Source organism: Myotis nattereri (genome assembly GCF_964212035.1).
Source record: "Myotis nattereri genome assembly, chromosome: 7".
Classification (NCBI taxonomy): domain Eukaryota; kingdom Metazoa; phylum Chordata; class Mammalia; order Chiroptera; family Vespertilionidae; genus Myotis; species Myotis nattereri.
The window spans coordinates 9,070,383-9,084,748 of NC_138082.1; the positions used below are offsets into that span (position 1 = coordinate 9,070,383).

The 14,366-nt window shown below is 44.0% G+C and overlaps 1 protein-coding gene and 1 pseudogene across 2 annotated transcripts in view; one reads left to right on the forward strand and one right to left on the reverse strand.

Moving 5' to 3' along the window:
* The window catches only part of LOC308522657 (protein tyrosine phosphatase type IVA 1-like), a 94,370-nt pseudogene that overhangs the window by 50,289 nt on the left and 29,715 nt on the right, over positions 1–14,366 (reverse strand). The gene's annotated exons all lie outside the window — the stretch shown is intronic.
* LOC308522655 (aldehyde oxidase 4-like) overlaps positions 1–14,366 on the forward strand; it is a gene marked incomplete at both ends in the record, with an annotated part of 71,907 nt that overhangs the window by 38,606 nt on the left and 18,935 nt on the right. Inside the window, 2 exons of the mRNA XM_081096139.1 lie at positions 4,047–4,171; positions 6,571–6,704. Coding sequence (XP_080952265.1) covers positions 4,047–4,171; positions 6,571–6,704 — 259 coding nt within the window. The remainder of the gene's footprint in view (positions 1–4,046; positions 4,172–6,570; positions 6,705–14,366) is intronic.

Genomic DNA, 14,366 nt, shown 5'->3' on the forward strand with positions numbered 1-14,366 from the left:
GCGGTTCTCAACCTGTGGGTCGCGACCCCTTTGAGGGTCGAACGACCCTTTCACACTGACCAGGGCTCAGCTGCTAATCTAGCCTAAGACCATCGGAAAACACATATATAATTACATATTGTGTTTGTGATGAATCACTATGCTTTAATTATGTTCAATTTGTAACAATGAAATTGGGGGTCACCACAACATGAGGAACTGTATTAAAGGGTCGAGGCATTAGGAAGGTTGAGAACCACTGATCTAGATAAACACAAACTATGGCAACACCATGCTAAGCATATCACATGTATTATATTATTTAATAATGACAAAAACCCTGAGAAATGAGTATTCTAAAACCTATTTTAAGCTCCCAAGTATTTTCTTTTTTTTCTTTTTCTTTTTCTTTTTTTTTTAAATTAAATCTTTATTGTTCAGATTATTACATTGTTCCTCTTTTTTCTCCCCATAACTCCCCTCCTCCCAGTTCCCGCCCCACCCTCCGCCCTCATTCCCCACCCACTGTCCTCATCCATAGGTGCACGATATTTGTCCAGTCTCTTCCCGCATCTCCCACACCCCTTTCCCCCACAAGAATAGTCAGTCCATTCCCTTTCTATGTCCCTGATTCTATTTTGATCACCAGATTATTTATTCACTTGATTCTTAGATTCACTTGTTGATAGATGCATGTTTGTTGTTCATAATTTGTATCTTTACCTTTTTCTTCTTCTTCCTCTTCTTAAAGGATACCTTTCAGCATTTCATATAATACTGGTTTGGTGGTGATGAACTCCTTTAGCTTTTCCTTATCTGTGAAGCTCTTTATCTGACCTTCAGTTCTGAATGATAGCTTTGCTGGATAAAGTAATCTTGGTTGTAGGTTCTTAGTATTCATCACTTTGAATATTTCTTGCCATTCCCTTCTGGCCTGCAAAGTTTCTGTTGAGAAATCAGCTGACAGTCGTATGGGTATTCCCTTGTAGGTAACTGAGTTTCTTTCTCTTGCTGCTTTTAAGATTCTCTCTTTGTCTTTTGCTCTTGGCATTTTAATTATGATATGTCTTGGTGTGGTCCTCTTTGGATTCCTTTTGTTTGGGGTTCTCTGCGCTTCCTGGACCTGTAAGTCCATTTCTTTCACTAGGTGGGGGAAGTTTTCTGTCATTATTTCTTCAAATAGGTTTTCAATATCTTGCTCTCTCTCATCTTCTGGCACCCCTTTAATTCTGATGTTGGTACGCTTGAAGCTGTCCCAGAGGCTCCTTACACTATCTTCGTATTTTCGGATTCTTTTTTCATTTTGCTTTTCTGGTTGGGTGTTTTTTGCTTCTTCGCATTTCAGATCTTTGCCTTGATTCTTGCACTCCTCTCGTCTGCTGTTGGGAGTCTGTATAGTATTTGTTATTTCAGTCCGTGTATGCTTAATTTCTAATTGGTTCTTTATCATAACATCGAGGGTCTCATTAGATTTCTTGAGGATCTCACTACATTTATCGACGGCTTCTAGACAGTTCTTAAGAGACCTTAAAGGTGTGGTTCTGAACTCAATATCCTCCATTGACAGTTTTGTCCTGTTTTTTTGTCTCCGCATTTTTTATGCTTTCTTGGTGCACCCCCTAGTGGTCTTTGTGCGCAGTCTTGTTGTAGTTAAGCCTTGATTGTTGTCGGCAATAGTGGGGGTGATTTGACCTCCAGGCTAACTGGCTATGAGAGTCCGCTGTGTCTGCAGTGGGAGAGTTTCTGTGCTGGATCTCTAGGACGGTGCTAATCTAGCCTTTGCCTGAGGCTATCTGGCAAATGGCTCTGCGCAGGGCTTGAGCGGGGTGGGTCCCCGGGGATCTACAGGGTGGGCCGGAGCAAGCAGTTATGGCTGCTCTCAATTCTGTCCCTAGGGGCTCTGCCTCACAGAGTCCCAGCAACCGCTGCAAACCTCGGAGAGAAAGCTGCCTTCGAGTTCCGAGTTCCGACCGAAGCCAGACAGTCCCGCTTCTCCCGTTTGAGTCTAGGTCCCTAGAGACTCGCCCGGATCTGGAGCTCAGAGTCTGAAACTCCCTCCCGATTGAAAACAACAACCGCGCCATCCGCCTCCAGCCCGCTCCGCGTGCACTCCGCACCTTAGTATTTCACTTCAGCACTGTGCCTCCTCTGAGTCTGGGTATGATATTCTCTTTCCTCCTAGTTGTAGAATTTCCACTCAGCCAGCCTTCCTGTGGTTCTGGATGATGTCCGTTCCATCTTTTAGTTGTTTTTTGAAGTGGTTGTTCGAGGCAGCAATCTCCGGCGTTAACCTATGTCGCCATCTTGGTTTCTCCCCGTATTTTCTGCTTACGATTTAATATTCAAGCAGAACAACTCTGAGAAGAAACATATACTGGTAGCTCCATTTTACAGATAAAGAAACTGAGGCTTAGACAAGGTAGGTAATTGACTGAGACCTCATATTCCGTTTATAATAGAGCCAGGACTGGAGCCCAAGACTAGATGACCCACAGGTCCTTGCTCTTAATCACAGTGATATATTTTCTTTTCATTTTTATACTCACCCTAAGAGCAACAGAGTCACAGGTGCTAGCCCTTTGTCATTTAGGATTTTGGCCATTATGGGAGTCCAAATTTTAGCACAAATGGAAAATTTGAAATATGAAGGAAATTTGGAATTTGGGTGGAAATGACTAAGAATTACAGAGTATACCAACATAGAGAAAGGGTGCAGTTAGAATGTGGATCCTAGAGTCAGATTGCCTGGGCTTGCATCCCACCTCTGTTATTTACCGGCTGTGTGGCCTTGGGCAACTTACTTAACTTTTTCTTATCTCAGTTTTCTAATATACCTGCTTCACAGGATTGGTATGATGATTAAAGGAATTCATTATCTGTAATTTGCTATGCCTGAGAGCAATACCTAGCATATGTAAAAATGATGTCGTTGCTTGAATTTAGATGAAAGTCAGTATATGGTATGCTAAAAACAAAGGTTTTGGGGGAGAGCTTTTTGGGAGGACTAACATTCTATTGTCCCAAGAAATAATTTCCAAAAATTCTTTGACTCTTGGAAAAGCAATTCACTTATTTTAACTACACAGGAATGTTTTGGCTGGTTTCAAAGTAAATTTTAGCTAGAGCCAAATGCCTTTCTTGGCACAGCCTACAAAATGATAAGGATGTTTTAACCAAGCCCAAAATCTCAGATAAACCAGTAAGAAACGGCCGTAAAACTGCTGGGAACAGGTCTGCCATTTTATTTATTTATTTACTAGAGGCCCCATGCACGAAATTCATGCAAGGGGCTCTGAGGGCTGGGGGCCAGCCGGGGATTCATCTGGAAGGATGTCCAGTCTAATTAGCATATTACACTTTTATTATTATAGATTTACTTATTTATTTATTTTAAAATATATTTTTATTGATTTCAGAGAGGAAGGGAGAGGGAGAGATAGAAGCATCAATGATGAGAGAGACTCATTGATCGGCTGCCTCCTGCACACCCCCCCTACTGGGGATCAAGCCCGCAACCCCGGCATGTGCCCTTGACTAGAATCAAACCTGGGACCCTCCAGTCCACAGACCGATGCTCTATCCACTGAGCCAAACCAGCTAGAGCCAGTTCTACCATTTTAAACCTTCGTGTCCTTTGGCAAGCTGCTTATCCTCAGTGTGACTCAATTATTCTAATGTTACCTAATTGAGGTGCGTATTATTACCCACACTTTACAGATCAAGGACTGACTGAGGCTTTAATAACATGGCCAAACTCACTGAGCAAAGAGATGACAGAGACTGGATATGTGGCCAGGTTTGGATGTGCACTCAAGTCCAACACATCATAGATCTCACCACCCACTAGTCAGACAAGGAACCGAGCCCAAGAGAAGGGGACTGAATTAGCCCTGGTCACCCAGCTGGCTGGGCACAGTGAAGGTTAATGAGGAAAAGTGGTTTAAGCAAATGTATAAAGTCCAGTTCTCCATAAGCTGAAGTGACCTGCCCTTTATAAACCAAACCCCACTGAGAGCCTCCAGGGAGGGACTTTCAGGCAAACACTGTCCTGTGTTCATGCTTCACAGGTGAGATCCACGTGGAAGGACAGGAGCATTTTTACATGGAAACACAAACTATCCTGGCTATCCCAAAAGAAGAAGATAAAGAAATGGTGTTACACCTTGGAACGCAGTTTCCCAACCACGTGCAGGTAACAGAATATCTTTGGAAATTGAGACTCCAGATGACTGTGGTGTGAGGCCCATACAACCAGGCAATCCTCTTTGGAGGCATTTTGATTGTTTCCACTCCCCATCTCAGATTCCCTGCACACTTGACGCGAGCTAGCGTCCCTAATGGAGGAGGTGGGCAGAAATTTCCCTAAATGAGGAAAAGTGGGCGGACCTTTTAAAGAGATCAGAAACTTTTGCTCCCTTCCAAAATATAGGGCAAAGTTCCCCTTTCCCTAATAACAATTGATGGTGTAAAATGTACATGTGTATTTACATTTTCCTCATGGTTGATGGATGCTGGTTCTCTCTCTATAAACGTTCTTGCGTCTTTGTGGTGCACGTGTACATTGATCTCATTTCCAAGACATTTCAGCCCAGCTCAGTAGCATGTGAATTCCAGTCCTGCTCTAGCATCTGAGTTATACAGCATGGCCACCAGCACATGCAAGCAAAGAAAATCCCCTGACCTTCCCTTCTTCTGAAATGCAGAGTTTTAGGTCTGAGCACATTGCTAGGCACAGGGGAATACTTAAATAATGACACGGGGAGGAGCAATTACAAGCATCCCTGAAGGGAAAAGCTGGGGGCTTCCTGGAAGAGAGCACAGTGAGTTGGTATCTTGAGGTCTTAAAGGGGTGGGTAGGCTCAACGGGAGGAGGAAACTACCAAATGCCATTCGAGTCGAAATGAAAGGGCAGGGGACTGAAGCTGGGCTGGGGTGTGCCGCAGTGTCCAGAGGTGCACGTGTGGAACTGGGCAGAAGGTTGTGGGGATGTGTGCTTTGCCCCTAGCAGCTATGTGACCTCCCACAAGTCACTGGGCATCAATATCTTTTTGTGTAAATTGAGGAAGGTGGCAAAGATGACCTCTGAGGTCTCTTTTTGTAGACAATATGTGTCTCTGGGCTCTGAATGGATAATGTATAAGGAAGGTCACAATGAATATTATAATTTTTTATATTTTTTAATTCATTTCAGAGAGGAAGGGAAAGGGAGAGAGATAGAAATATCAAAGATGAGAATCATTGATTGGCTGCCTCCTGCATAGCCCCCATTAGGGATCGAGCCTGCAATCCAGGCATGTGTCCTTGACCGGAATCAAACCTGGGACCCTTCAGTCCACGGGCCGATACTCTATCCACTGAGCCACACCAGCTAGGGTGGTCAGCATTCATATCTACCTGGGATACAGTGAATCAGCTCCATAACAGCAGGCATTTCCCAGGGCACTAATACTCACAGCTTACCGCCCAGAGCCTGGGGCAGTATCAAAAGCAGGCTCAGCAAGGACTTGGACGGACATTTCTCCAAAGAAAGTCTATGAATGACTAATAAGCACGTGAATAGATGTTGAGCATCATTAGTAGGAAATTCAATTCAAAACCCACAGCAATACCGCATCACACCCCCTAGAACAGCTATACTTAAAAGGACAGACAGTAGCAAGTGTTAGCGAGGATGCAGGAAATTAGAACCTTCACCCATTGCTGGTGGCCATGAGAAATGGCACTTTGGAAACAGCTTGGCGGTCTCTCGGGATGTTAAAAATAGGGTGACCACATCACCCAGCAGTTCCACAACTAGGTATCTACCCAAGAGAAATGAAAACACATGTCCCCACAAAACTTGTACATGAATGTTCATAGCAGCATTTCCACAGTGGGCAAGAGTAGAAATAATGCCATAGCCCATCAGCTAATAAAGGGATAAAATATGTCATATATCAATTCAATAGAATATTAATCAGCCATAAAAAAGAATGGAGTTGCCCTGGCTCGGTCGCTCAGTAGGTTGGAGCATCGCTCTATATACTGAAAAGGTTGCCAGTTCAATTCTGGTTTGGGCACGTATGTTAGGCAACTGATGGATGTTTCTCTCTCTCATCAATGTTTCTCTCTCTCTTTCTCTCCCTTCCTCTTTCTCTAAAATCAATAAAAGCACATCCTTAGGTAAAAATTTTTTAAAATAAAGAATGGAGTACTGGTACATGCTACAACATGGATGAACTTTGGAAACATAATGTGAAGTGAAAGAAGCCAGTCACAAAAGGCCACCCTTGTATTATTCCATGTATATGAAATGTTCTAAACAGGCAAATCTGTCGAGACAGAAAGCAGATTAGTAGTTGCCTAGTGGTGGGGCATTCAAGGGAGTTGAGGTTAGGGGGAGCTCAGAAGTGGCTGCTTAATAGATACAAGGTTTCTTTGGGGATACTTAAAAATACTCCAAAATTGGATTGTGATGATGGTTTCACAGTTCTGTAAATGCTGTATGTGTTGAATTACTGATTGTCTTTTCCTATGCAGAGGGGAAGCACATGGATGAGGAAATGTCCTATTAAATCGCACTATGTGACATCAGGGGTTTATCTCTTTCAGGAATTTGTGGCTGCAGCACTTAACATCCCAAAGAGTAGAGTTGCCTGCCACATGAAAAGAACCGGAGGAGCATTTGGGGGGAAAGTGACCAAGCCCTCCCTGCTGGGAGCTGTCAGTGCTGTGGCCGCCAACAAGTAAGAGTCGCAGTGCCAGCTATTAATGTCAGAACTCCTAGCTGGACAGGTGCCACCCACGTCCTTCCAGCCCTGCACCCACCCCAGGGTTCATTCCATTCGTCACAGGCTGTCACTTCCAAGGGATGTGGTTAGCCTGAGGGTGAAGGGACACTGCTCTACCCACTCTCCAACCGTCAGGGTCACCATAGGCAAGGCGCCTCAGTGTACTCTCCGATAAAGTGGAGAAAGTAGTATCTACCTGGTTCACAAGATAGTTGTGTGGAATAAATGCAATCACTATAGATGTTGACTGGTTGCCCAGACATAACTACATATTACTTCTTCATGAAGTGCATTGACTTTCTTTAAATGTTTGTTTTAAATTGTTAAATAGCCCTAGCCGGTTTGGTTGAGTGAATAGAACATGGGCCTGCGGACCAAAGAGTCCTGGGTTCAATTCTGATCAAGGGCATGTATCTCGGTTGCAGGCTCTTCCCTGGCCCCAGACCCTGGTCCTGGCACGTGCAGGATGCAACTAATCAATGTGCTTCTCTCACATCGATATTTCTCTCTGTCTTTCCTTCTCTCTTCCACTCTCTCTAAAAAAAAAAAATCGATGAAAAATATCCTTAGGTGAGAATTTTAAAAAATATAAATATGATATAATATAATATAATATAATATAATATAATATAATATAATATAATTAATATAATATAATTATTATAATTAATATAATATAATATAGTTCTATCTAATAAAAGAGAAACATGGTAATTACCATACCTCCACTACCCTTCCCATTGGCTAATCAGGGCGATATGCAAATTAACTGCCAGCCAAGATGGCGGCCGGCAGCCGGACAGCTTGAAGTGAACATGAGGTTTGCTTGCTTCAGTGACGGAGGAAGCCAACATTCCCCGCCTGCTGCTGCCGGCCTCTGAGCTTGCAGTTTGAAACATTGTTACAAATATAGAAGCTAAACAAAACCCCAGAAACCTGCTCTCAGCCAGCCAGGATCTCAGAGCTGCAGTTGAAACAGTGTTTTGATTATAGAACCCAAACAAACCAGATACCTGCTTTCAGCAGCCAAGGCCTCAGAGCTGGAGCCAAGCCTCAGAGCTAAAGCTGGCCCAGAATTTAAAAAAAAAGAAAAAAAGGAGAGGCTGGGAGCTTCAGTCACCCGCCAGACAGAAAACAGCCCTCAGCCTCTCACCCAGACTGACCAGGCACCCCAGTGGGGACCCTCACCCTGAAAGGTGTGTGACCAGCTGCAAACAGCCATCAGCCCCTCACCCAGGCTGGCCAGTCCCCCAAGCGGGACCCCCACCCTGATCCAGGACACCCTTCAGGGCAAACCAGCCGGCCCCACCCGTGCACCAGGCCTCTATCCTATATAGTAAAAGGGTAATATGCCTCCCAGCACCGGGATCAGCGTGACAGGGGGCAGCGCCCAAACCCCCTGATCGCCCTGCGGCTCTCTGTGTGACGGGGGGGGGGGGGGGGGGGCCACAACCTCCTTATCCGCCCTGCACTGTTCGTGACAGGGGAAGGCGCCGCAACCCCCTGATCAGCCCTGCTCTGTGCCTGATAGGGGGGAGCTCCCCAAACCCCTGATCACCCTGCGGCTCTGTGTGTGACAGGGTGCGGCGCCCCAACACCCCCCCACAGGCCCTGCTCTGTGTGTGATGGGGTACAGTCATAACTTCCCCATCAGCCCTGCCCTGAGTGTGACAGTGGCGGCGCCCCAACCCCCTGATCGGCCCTGCTCTGTGGGTGACAGGAGGCGGTGCCCCAACTCCCCTATCGGCCCTACTCTGTGAGTGACAGAGGGGAGCTCCTCAACCCCCTGATCGGCCCTGCTCTGTGCGTGACAGGGTGTGGCGCCGCAACCTCCCCATCGACCCTGCCTTGAGTGTGACAGGGGGCGGTGCTCCAACCCCCCAATCGGCCCTACCCTGAGCTTGACTGAGGGTGGCAATGCAACCTCCCGATCTGCCCTGCTCTGTGCATGACAGGGGGCGGCGCCCCAACTCCCCAATCGGCCCTGCTCTGAGCCCGACCAGGGGCTGCACCTAGGATTGGGCCTGACCTCTGCCAACCAGGAGCAGGCCTAAGCCAGCAGGTCGTTATCTCCCGAGGGGTCCCAGACTGTGAGAGGGCACAGGCCGGGCTGAGGGACTGCCCCCCTCACCCCCGAGTGCACAAATTTTTGTGCACCGGGCCTCTAGTATAATATAATATAATATAATATAATATAATATAATATAATATAATATAATATAATATAATATAATATAATTAATATAATATATTGTTAAAAATAAATCAAGCTAAGGTGGCTGAATGGAGGGCAGGTCAAAGCCCCAACCTTACAATGGACACATTTTGTGATGAAACACAGCAGGGTCGGCTGCTGCCTGGGAAAGTTCACTTAGCCCAACATCATCCAGATGGGATAACCAGACACATTAGGAGCGGGAATAGCCACGACTTTTTGCAAACATCTTATGTACCAGAGTTTAATAAGTATGTTCAGGACAAACGTAAATTACCCCAGGCTATCGCTGCGAAGAGAAACACTGAACATCACAGTTCACTGGCACTTTCCAACCATAGCAAAGCCTGTCTTGTGAGCAGAGGTGCAAGCTCAGGGAGCATCCCCTCTGAAGCCAGCGGGGTCCTCCACGGGCACCTTATGATGGGGAGTCTGCATGAAAGGGGGGCAGAACTCAATGGAGTATTGATTGGTTCTCAATCCTTTCAGCCTCAGCATTCCCCTTTGGCAAGTGTTTTTTTTTTATTAGTTAAGGTATTACAAATGTGTCCTCATCCCCCCCATTAACCCCCAACCCCAGCACCCCCCCCCCACACACACACACACATGCTCCCATCCCCCTGTTGTCCATGTCCATTGGTTTGGCTTATATACGTGTATACAAGTCCTTCGGTTGATCTCTTCCCCTTACCCCCGCCCTCCCCTACTTTCCTTCTGGGGATTGATAGCCTGATTGCTGTTTCTCAGTTTTTGGATCTGTCCCTTTTCATCAGTCTATCTATGTTGTTCTCTATAATCCACAAATGAGTGAGATCATGTGGTATTTATCTTTCTCTGACTGGCTTATTTCACTTAGCATAATGCTCTCCAGTTCCATCCATGCTGTTGCAAAAGGCAAGAGTTCCTTCTTTTTTACCGCAGTGTAGTATTCCATTGTGTAGATGTACCACAGTTTTCTAATCCACTCATCTGCTGATGGGCACTTAGGCTGTTTCCAAATCTTAGCTATGGTGAATTGTGCTGCTATGAACATAGGGGTGCATATATCCTTTCTGATTGGCGTTTCTGGTTTCTTGGGATATGTTCTTAGTAGTGGGATCACTGGGTCAAATGGGAGTTCCATTTTTAGTTTTTTGAGGTAGCTCCATACTGTTCTCCACAGTGGCTGCACCAGTCTGCATTCCCACCAGCAGTGCAGAAGGGTTCCTTTTTCTCCACATCCTCTCCAACACTTGTTGTTTGTTGATTTGTTGATGATAGCCATTCTGACAGGTGTGAGATGATAACACATTGTTGTTTTGATTTGCATCTCTTGTATAATTGGTGACTTTGAGCATGTTTTCATATGTCTTTCGGCCTTCTGTATGTCCTCTTTAGAAAAGTGTCTAACTATGTCCATTGCCCATTTTTTTATTGGATTGTTTATCTTCCTTTTGTTAAGTTTCATGAGATCCCTGTAAATGTTGGAGATTAAACCCTTATCGGTGGTATCATTGGCAAATATGTTCTCCCATGTAGTGGGTCTTCTTGTTATTTTGTTGATGGTTTCCTTTGCTGTGCAAAAGCTTTTTATTTTGATGTAGTCCCATTTGTTTATTTTCTCTTTAGTTTCCATTGCCCTAGGAGCATTATCAGAGAAGAAATTCCATCGGCATGTTTGCAATTTCGCTGCCTGTGGATTCCTCTAGTATTTTTATGGTTTCCCCTCTTACATTTAAGTCTTTTATCCATTTTGAGTTTATTTTTGTGTATGATGTGAGTTGGTGGTCTAGTTACATCTTTTTGCATGTATCTGTCCAATTTTCCCAACACCATTTATTGAAGAGACTGTCTTGACTCCATTGTATGCTCTTGCCTCCTTTGTCGAAAGGAGGTGTTAAAATATGTGATAAAAAAAAGAATGGAGTACTGGTACTACATGTGGCAGGTGTTAAAATCCCCTACTATGATTGTATTGCTGTCAATCTCTCCCTTGATGTCCTCCAGAAGATTTCTTACGTATTTGGTGCTCCTATATTGGGTGCATATATATTTACCAGAGTTATTTCTTCTTGTTGGACTGCTCCCTTTAATATTATGAAGTGGCCTTCTTTATCTCTTTTTATGTCCTTCACTTTGAGATCTAATTTGTCAGATATAAGTATTGCTACGCCGGCTTTTTTTTCACTTCCATTCGCCTGAAAAACCTTTTCCCATCCGTTCACCATCAGTCTGTGTGCATCTTTTTTTCTGAGGTGGGTTTCCTGTAGACAGCAGATATATGGGTCATGTTTTCTTATCCACTCAGTTACCCTATGCCTTTTGACTGGGGCATTTAATCCTTTTACATTTGAAGTTATTATTGATAGAAACTTGTTAGTCGCCATTTTGTTCTTTACCGCTGTGTTCCTTCTTTGTTTCCTATTTTTTCTTTTTACAGCAGACCCTTTAGCATTTCTTGCATTGCTCGTTTGGTGGTAATAAACTCCCGTAGACCATTTTTGTCTGTGAAGCTCCTGATTTGACCCTCAATTTTGATTGAGAGCCTTGCTGGGTACAGTATTCTTGGATTCAGACCCTTCCTTTGCATGACTTTGTATATTTCATTCCATTCCCTTCTTGCCTGATGTGTTTCTGTTGAAAAATCAGTCGCTAGTCTGATGGGGGATTCTTTGTAGATAACTTTCTGTCTCTCTCTGGCTGCTTTTAAGATTCTTGCTTTGTTGTTGGTGTTTGCCAATTTAATTATAATGTGCCTTGGTGTTGGTCTTTTCAGGTTCATTTTGTTTGGGACTCTGTGAGCTTCTTGGATTGTGTGAGTTTTTTCTTCCCTATATCAGGGAAATTTTCTGTTATTATTTTTTCAAACAGGTTTTCTATTCCCTGCTCAGCTTCCTCTCCTTCTGGCACCCCTATTATTTGGATGTTGTTTCGTTTTGTGTTGTCCCAGAATTCTCTTAGGCTCTCCTCCAGCTTTTTAATTTTTTTTTCTAGAAGCTGTTCTGTTTGGGTATTTTTTCCAACCTTGTCTTCTAGCTCGCTGATGCGGTCCTCTGCTTCTTCTAGTCTACTGTTGATGCTTTCTATTGAGTTCTTTATAGCAGTGATGTCATTTTTCATTTCTTCTTGGTTTTTCTTCATTTCCTCTTGCTTCTTACACATATTGTTGAATTTGTCTTCCATTCTTTTCATCCACCTTATGGCCATTTCTCTGAATTCTTTCTCTGACAGGTTGCTTGCCTCCATTGCCTCCATTTCGTTTACTTTCTTTTCTGATGATGCCTGTTTTTCTTTCATATGTGGGTTGGTTCTTTGTTTCACCATGATCTCTCTTCTCCAGGTGTTTAGTTATGTAGTTCTCTCTCTGCTGCATTGATTTAAAGGCACAAAATACAACACAATAAGGCACAACGTACAAGGCACTGAACACAAATGTATTCACGACATTAATAACCCCAAATAAAGGTGACCACCCGAGCAAAGAGAATTAGGGGATAAAGAAGAAAAAAGAGAAAAAGATTAAAGAGAAAAAGAAAAAACAAAAAAGAGTGCAGAAATGAGATTGGGAAAAGGGAGAGAGAAAAAAAGTAAGAGAGAGAATGAAATAGAGGTGGGGAAGAGACTATTTATATGAGGAGAAAACTCTAATAGAACCACTACTAATTCCAACGAATTCCAGCAACAAATCCCTGGAGATAGATGAATGCAAACTACAAACAACCGCTAATATCAAGTAAGGCAAGGGAAAACAAAAGCACAAAAATAACTGGAGAAAGAGAGAAAAAAAGCAAAACAGAAAAATGAAAATAAAAAAACAAAACAATCTCACAAACAAGCATAAAAAACCAATATACTCAAAATCAAGCAAACACTAGCAAAACGACAGAGAGAGAGAAAATAAAAATTGGATAGTGAAGAAAGATAAGAGAAAGGTGTATATGGATTTAGAGCAAGGGATTGGAAAGTAGATATATAAGTAGGGTGAAATTTAGACAGTGGGTTAAAATAAGGAATAGGGAAGTCTAAAGCAGGAATATGGTAAGAGAAACAGGACAACAAAAGGCGGAAAGTGAGGAAGAGAGTTTTGGCTTAAGGGTAAAGTTGAGATAGAGAGCAATGATGCTAAAGGAACAATGAAAATAGAGTGTAGAACACTAATCCCAAAATAAAATAAAGAAAAAAATAAAATGACACTTTAAAAAATGGTAAAATGATAGCAATAATAGTGCTTAAAAATAAAAATGTAGTAATTAAAAGGTAAAATCAGGTGATGAAAAAAATAAAAATAAATAAATAAATAGGTTCTTAATTAAAAGGTGAAAAAAGAATTTAAAAAAATAAAATAAAATAAAAATGTGCAGTAGTGAAGGTGCTTCAGATCTTCTACTCTTCTTTTTGGCATGCCTTAGTCCTGCCACGTATTCAGGAGAGTGTTGACTTTCCCTGCGATACACTGTTCCTCCATGTTGTAAACCACAGTCCTGATTTTAAGGCAGGCTGTATTTGTTACCCAGCCTGCCTTTATTTGTATTTACAGAAGAGTCAGTTCATGGCTCTGCCTCTGGGTGGCAGTGTGTCTTGATTGACCTCCAAGGCTATAAGTCCTCTCTATACAGTAGGGTTTATTTTCTCTATTGTACTTGAAACTGGTTTGGGAAAGGCCACTGCCCAGAGCTGGTTCTTTAATCGTTACTCCCCACTCTGTTTCCCAGGCTCCCCCAAAACAACTTTCCCCATAGGCTCTGCGAGTGACCCCAACTGGGAAATCCCATGCACTGGGTTTAATAATCAAATGCACAGGTCTAAAGGGAAGTGTAAAAACAAGAGCCTGAGAAGTTGTGCGAATTCGCAAGCCTCCACCTTCCAAGTCTGCGCGCAGTCTCCATGCTCCCACTCGCCCCTGGCACCAAGCAGCTGGCAGACTGGCAAAATCCGAGGCTGCTTTTTTATATCCAGTCCAGCTATGGGCTTATTTTTAGCGTTCCCTTCCGCCAGCAGCCCTGGGAGAGCCCTTCCACACTCGCGGGTCACGCTGGCTCCAAAGGCCGCGGACTCTGTGGGGCGCAGATCCCCCCCCCACCCCGCCCCCTGCGCACGCATGTGCACGCGCGGTCCTCTCTCCAACCTGAATAGCAAACCGCACCTTTAGGGGAAGTCTAACCTTTCTGTGAGAAGAAGCAGTGCTCGTCTGAGTTCATGCAGTCGCGCTGCTTGAGATCCCTTGTTTCCAGGTTAGTAGCCAATCTCTGGATGCCGGTAACAGCCACTCAAGATGACGCGGTCTCCACGGCTGAGCTGGTGCACCGGGAGAGATTTCAGCCGCAGCCTCCAACTGTCCCCTTTTTCCAGGAGTTCGCTGTCTTTCCCAGCTGCAGACTGTCTCTCAGCTGAATATCTTCTGCCTATTCGGGCTGTATGTTACC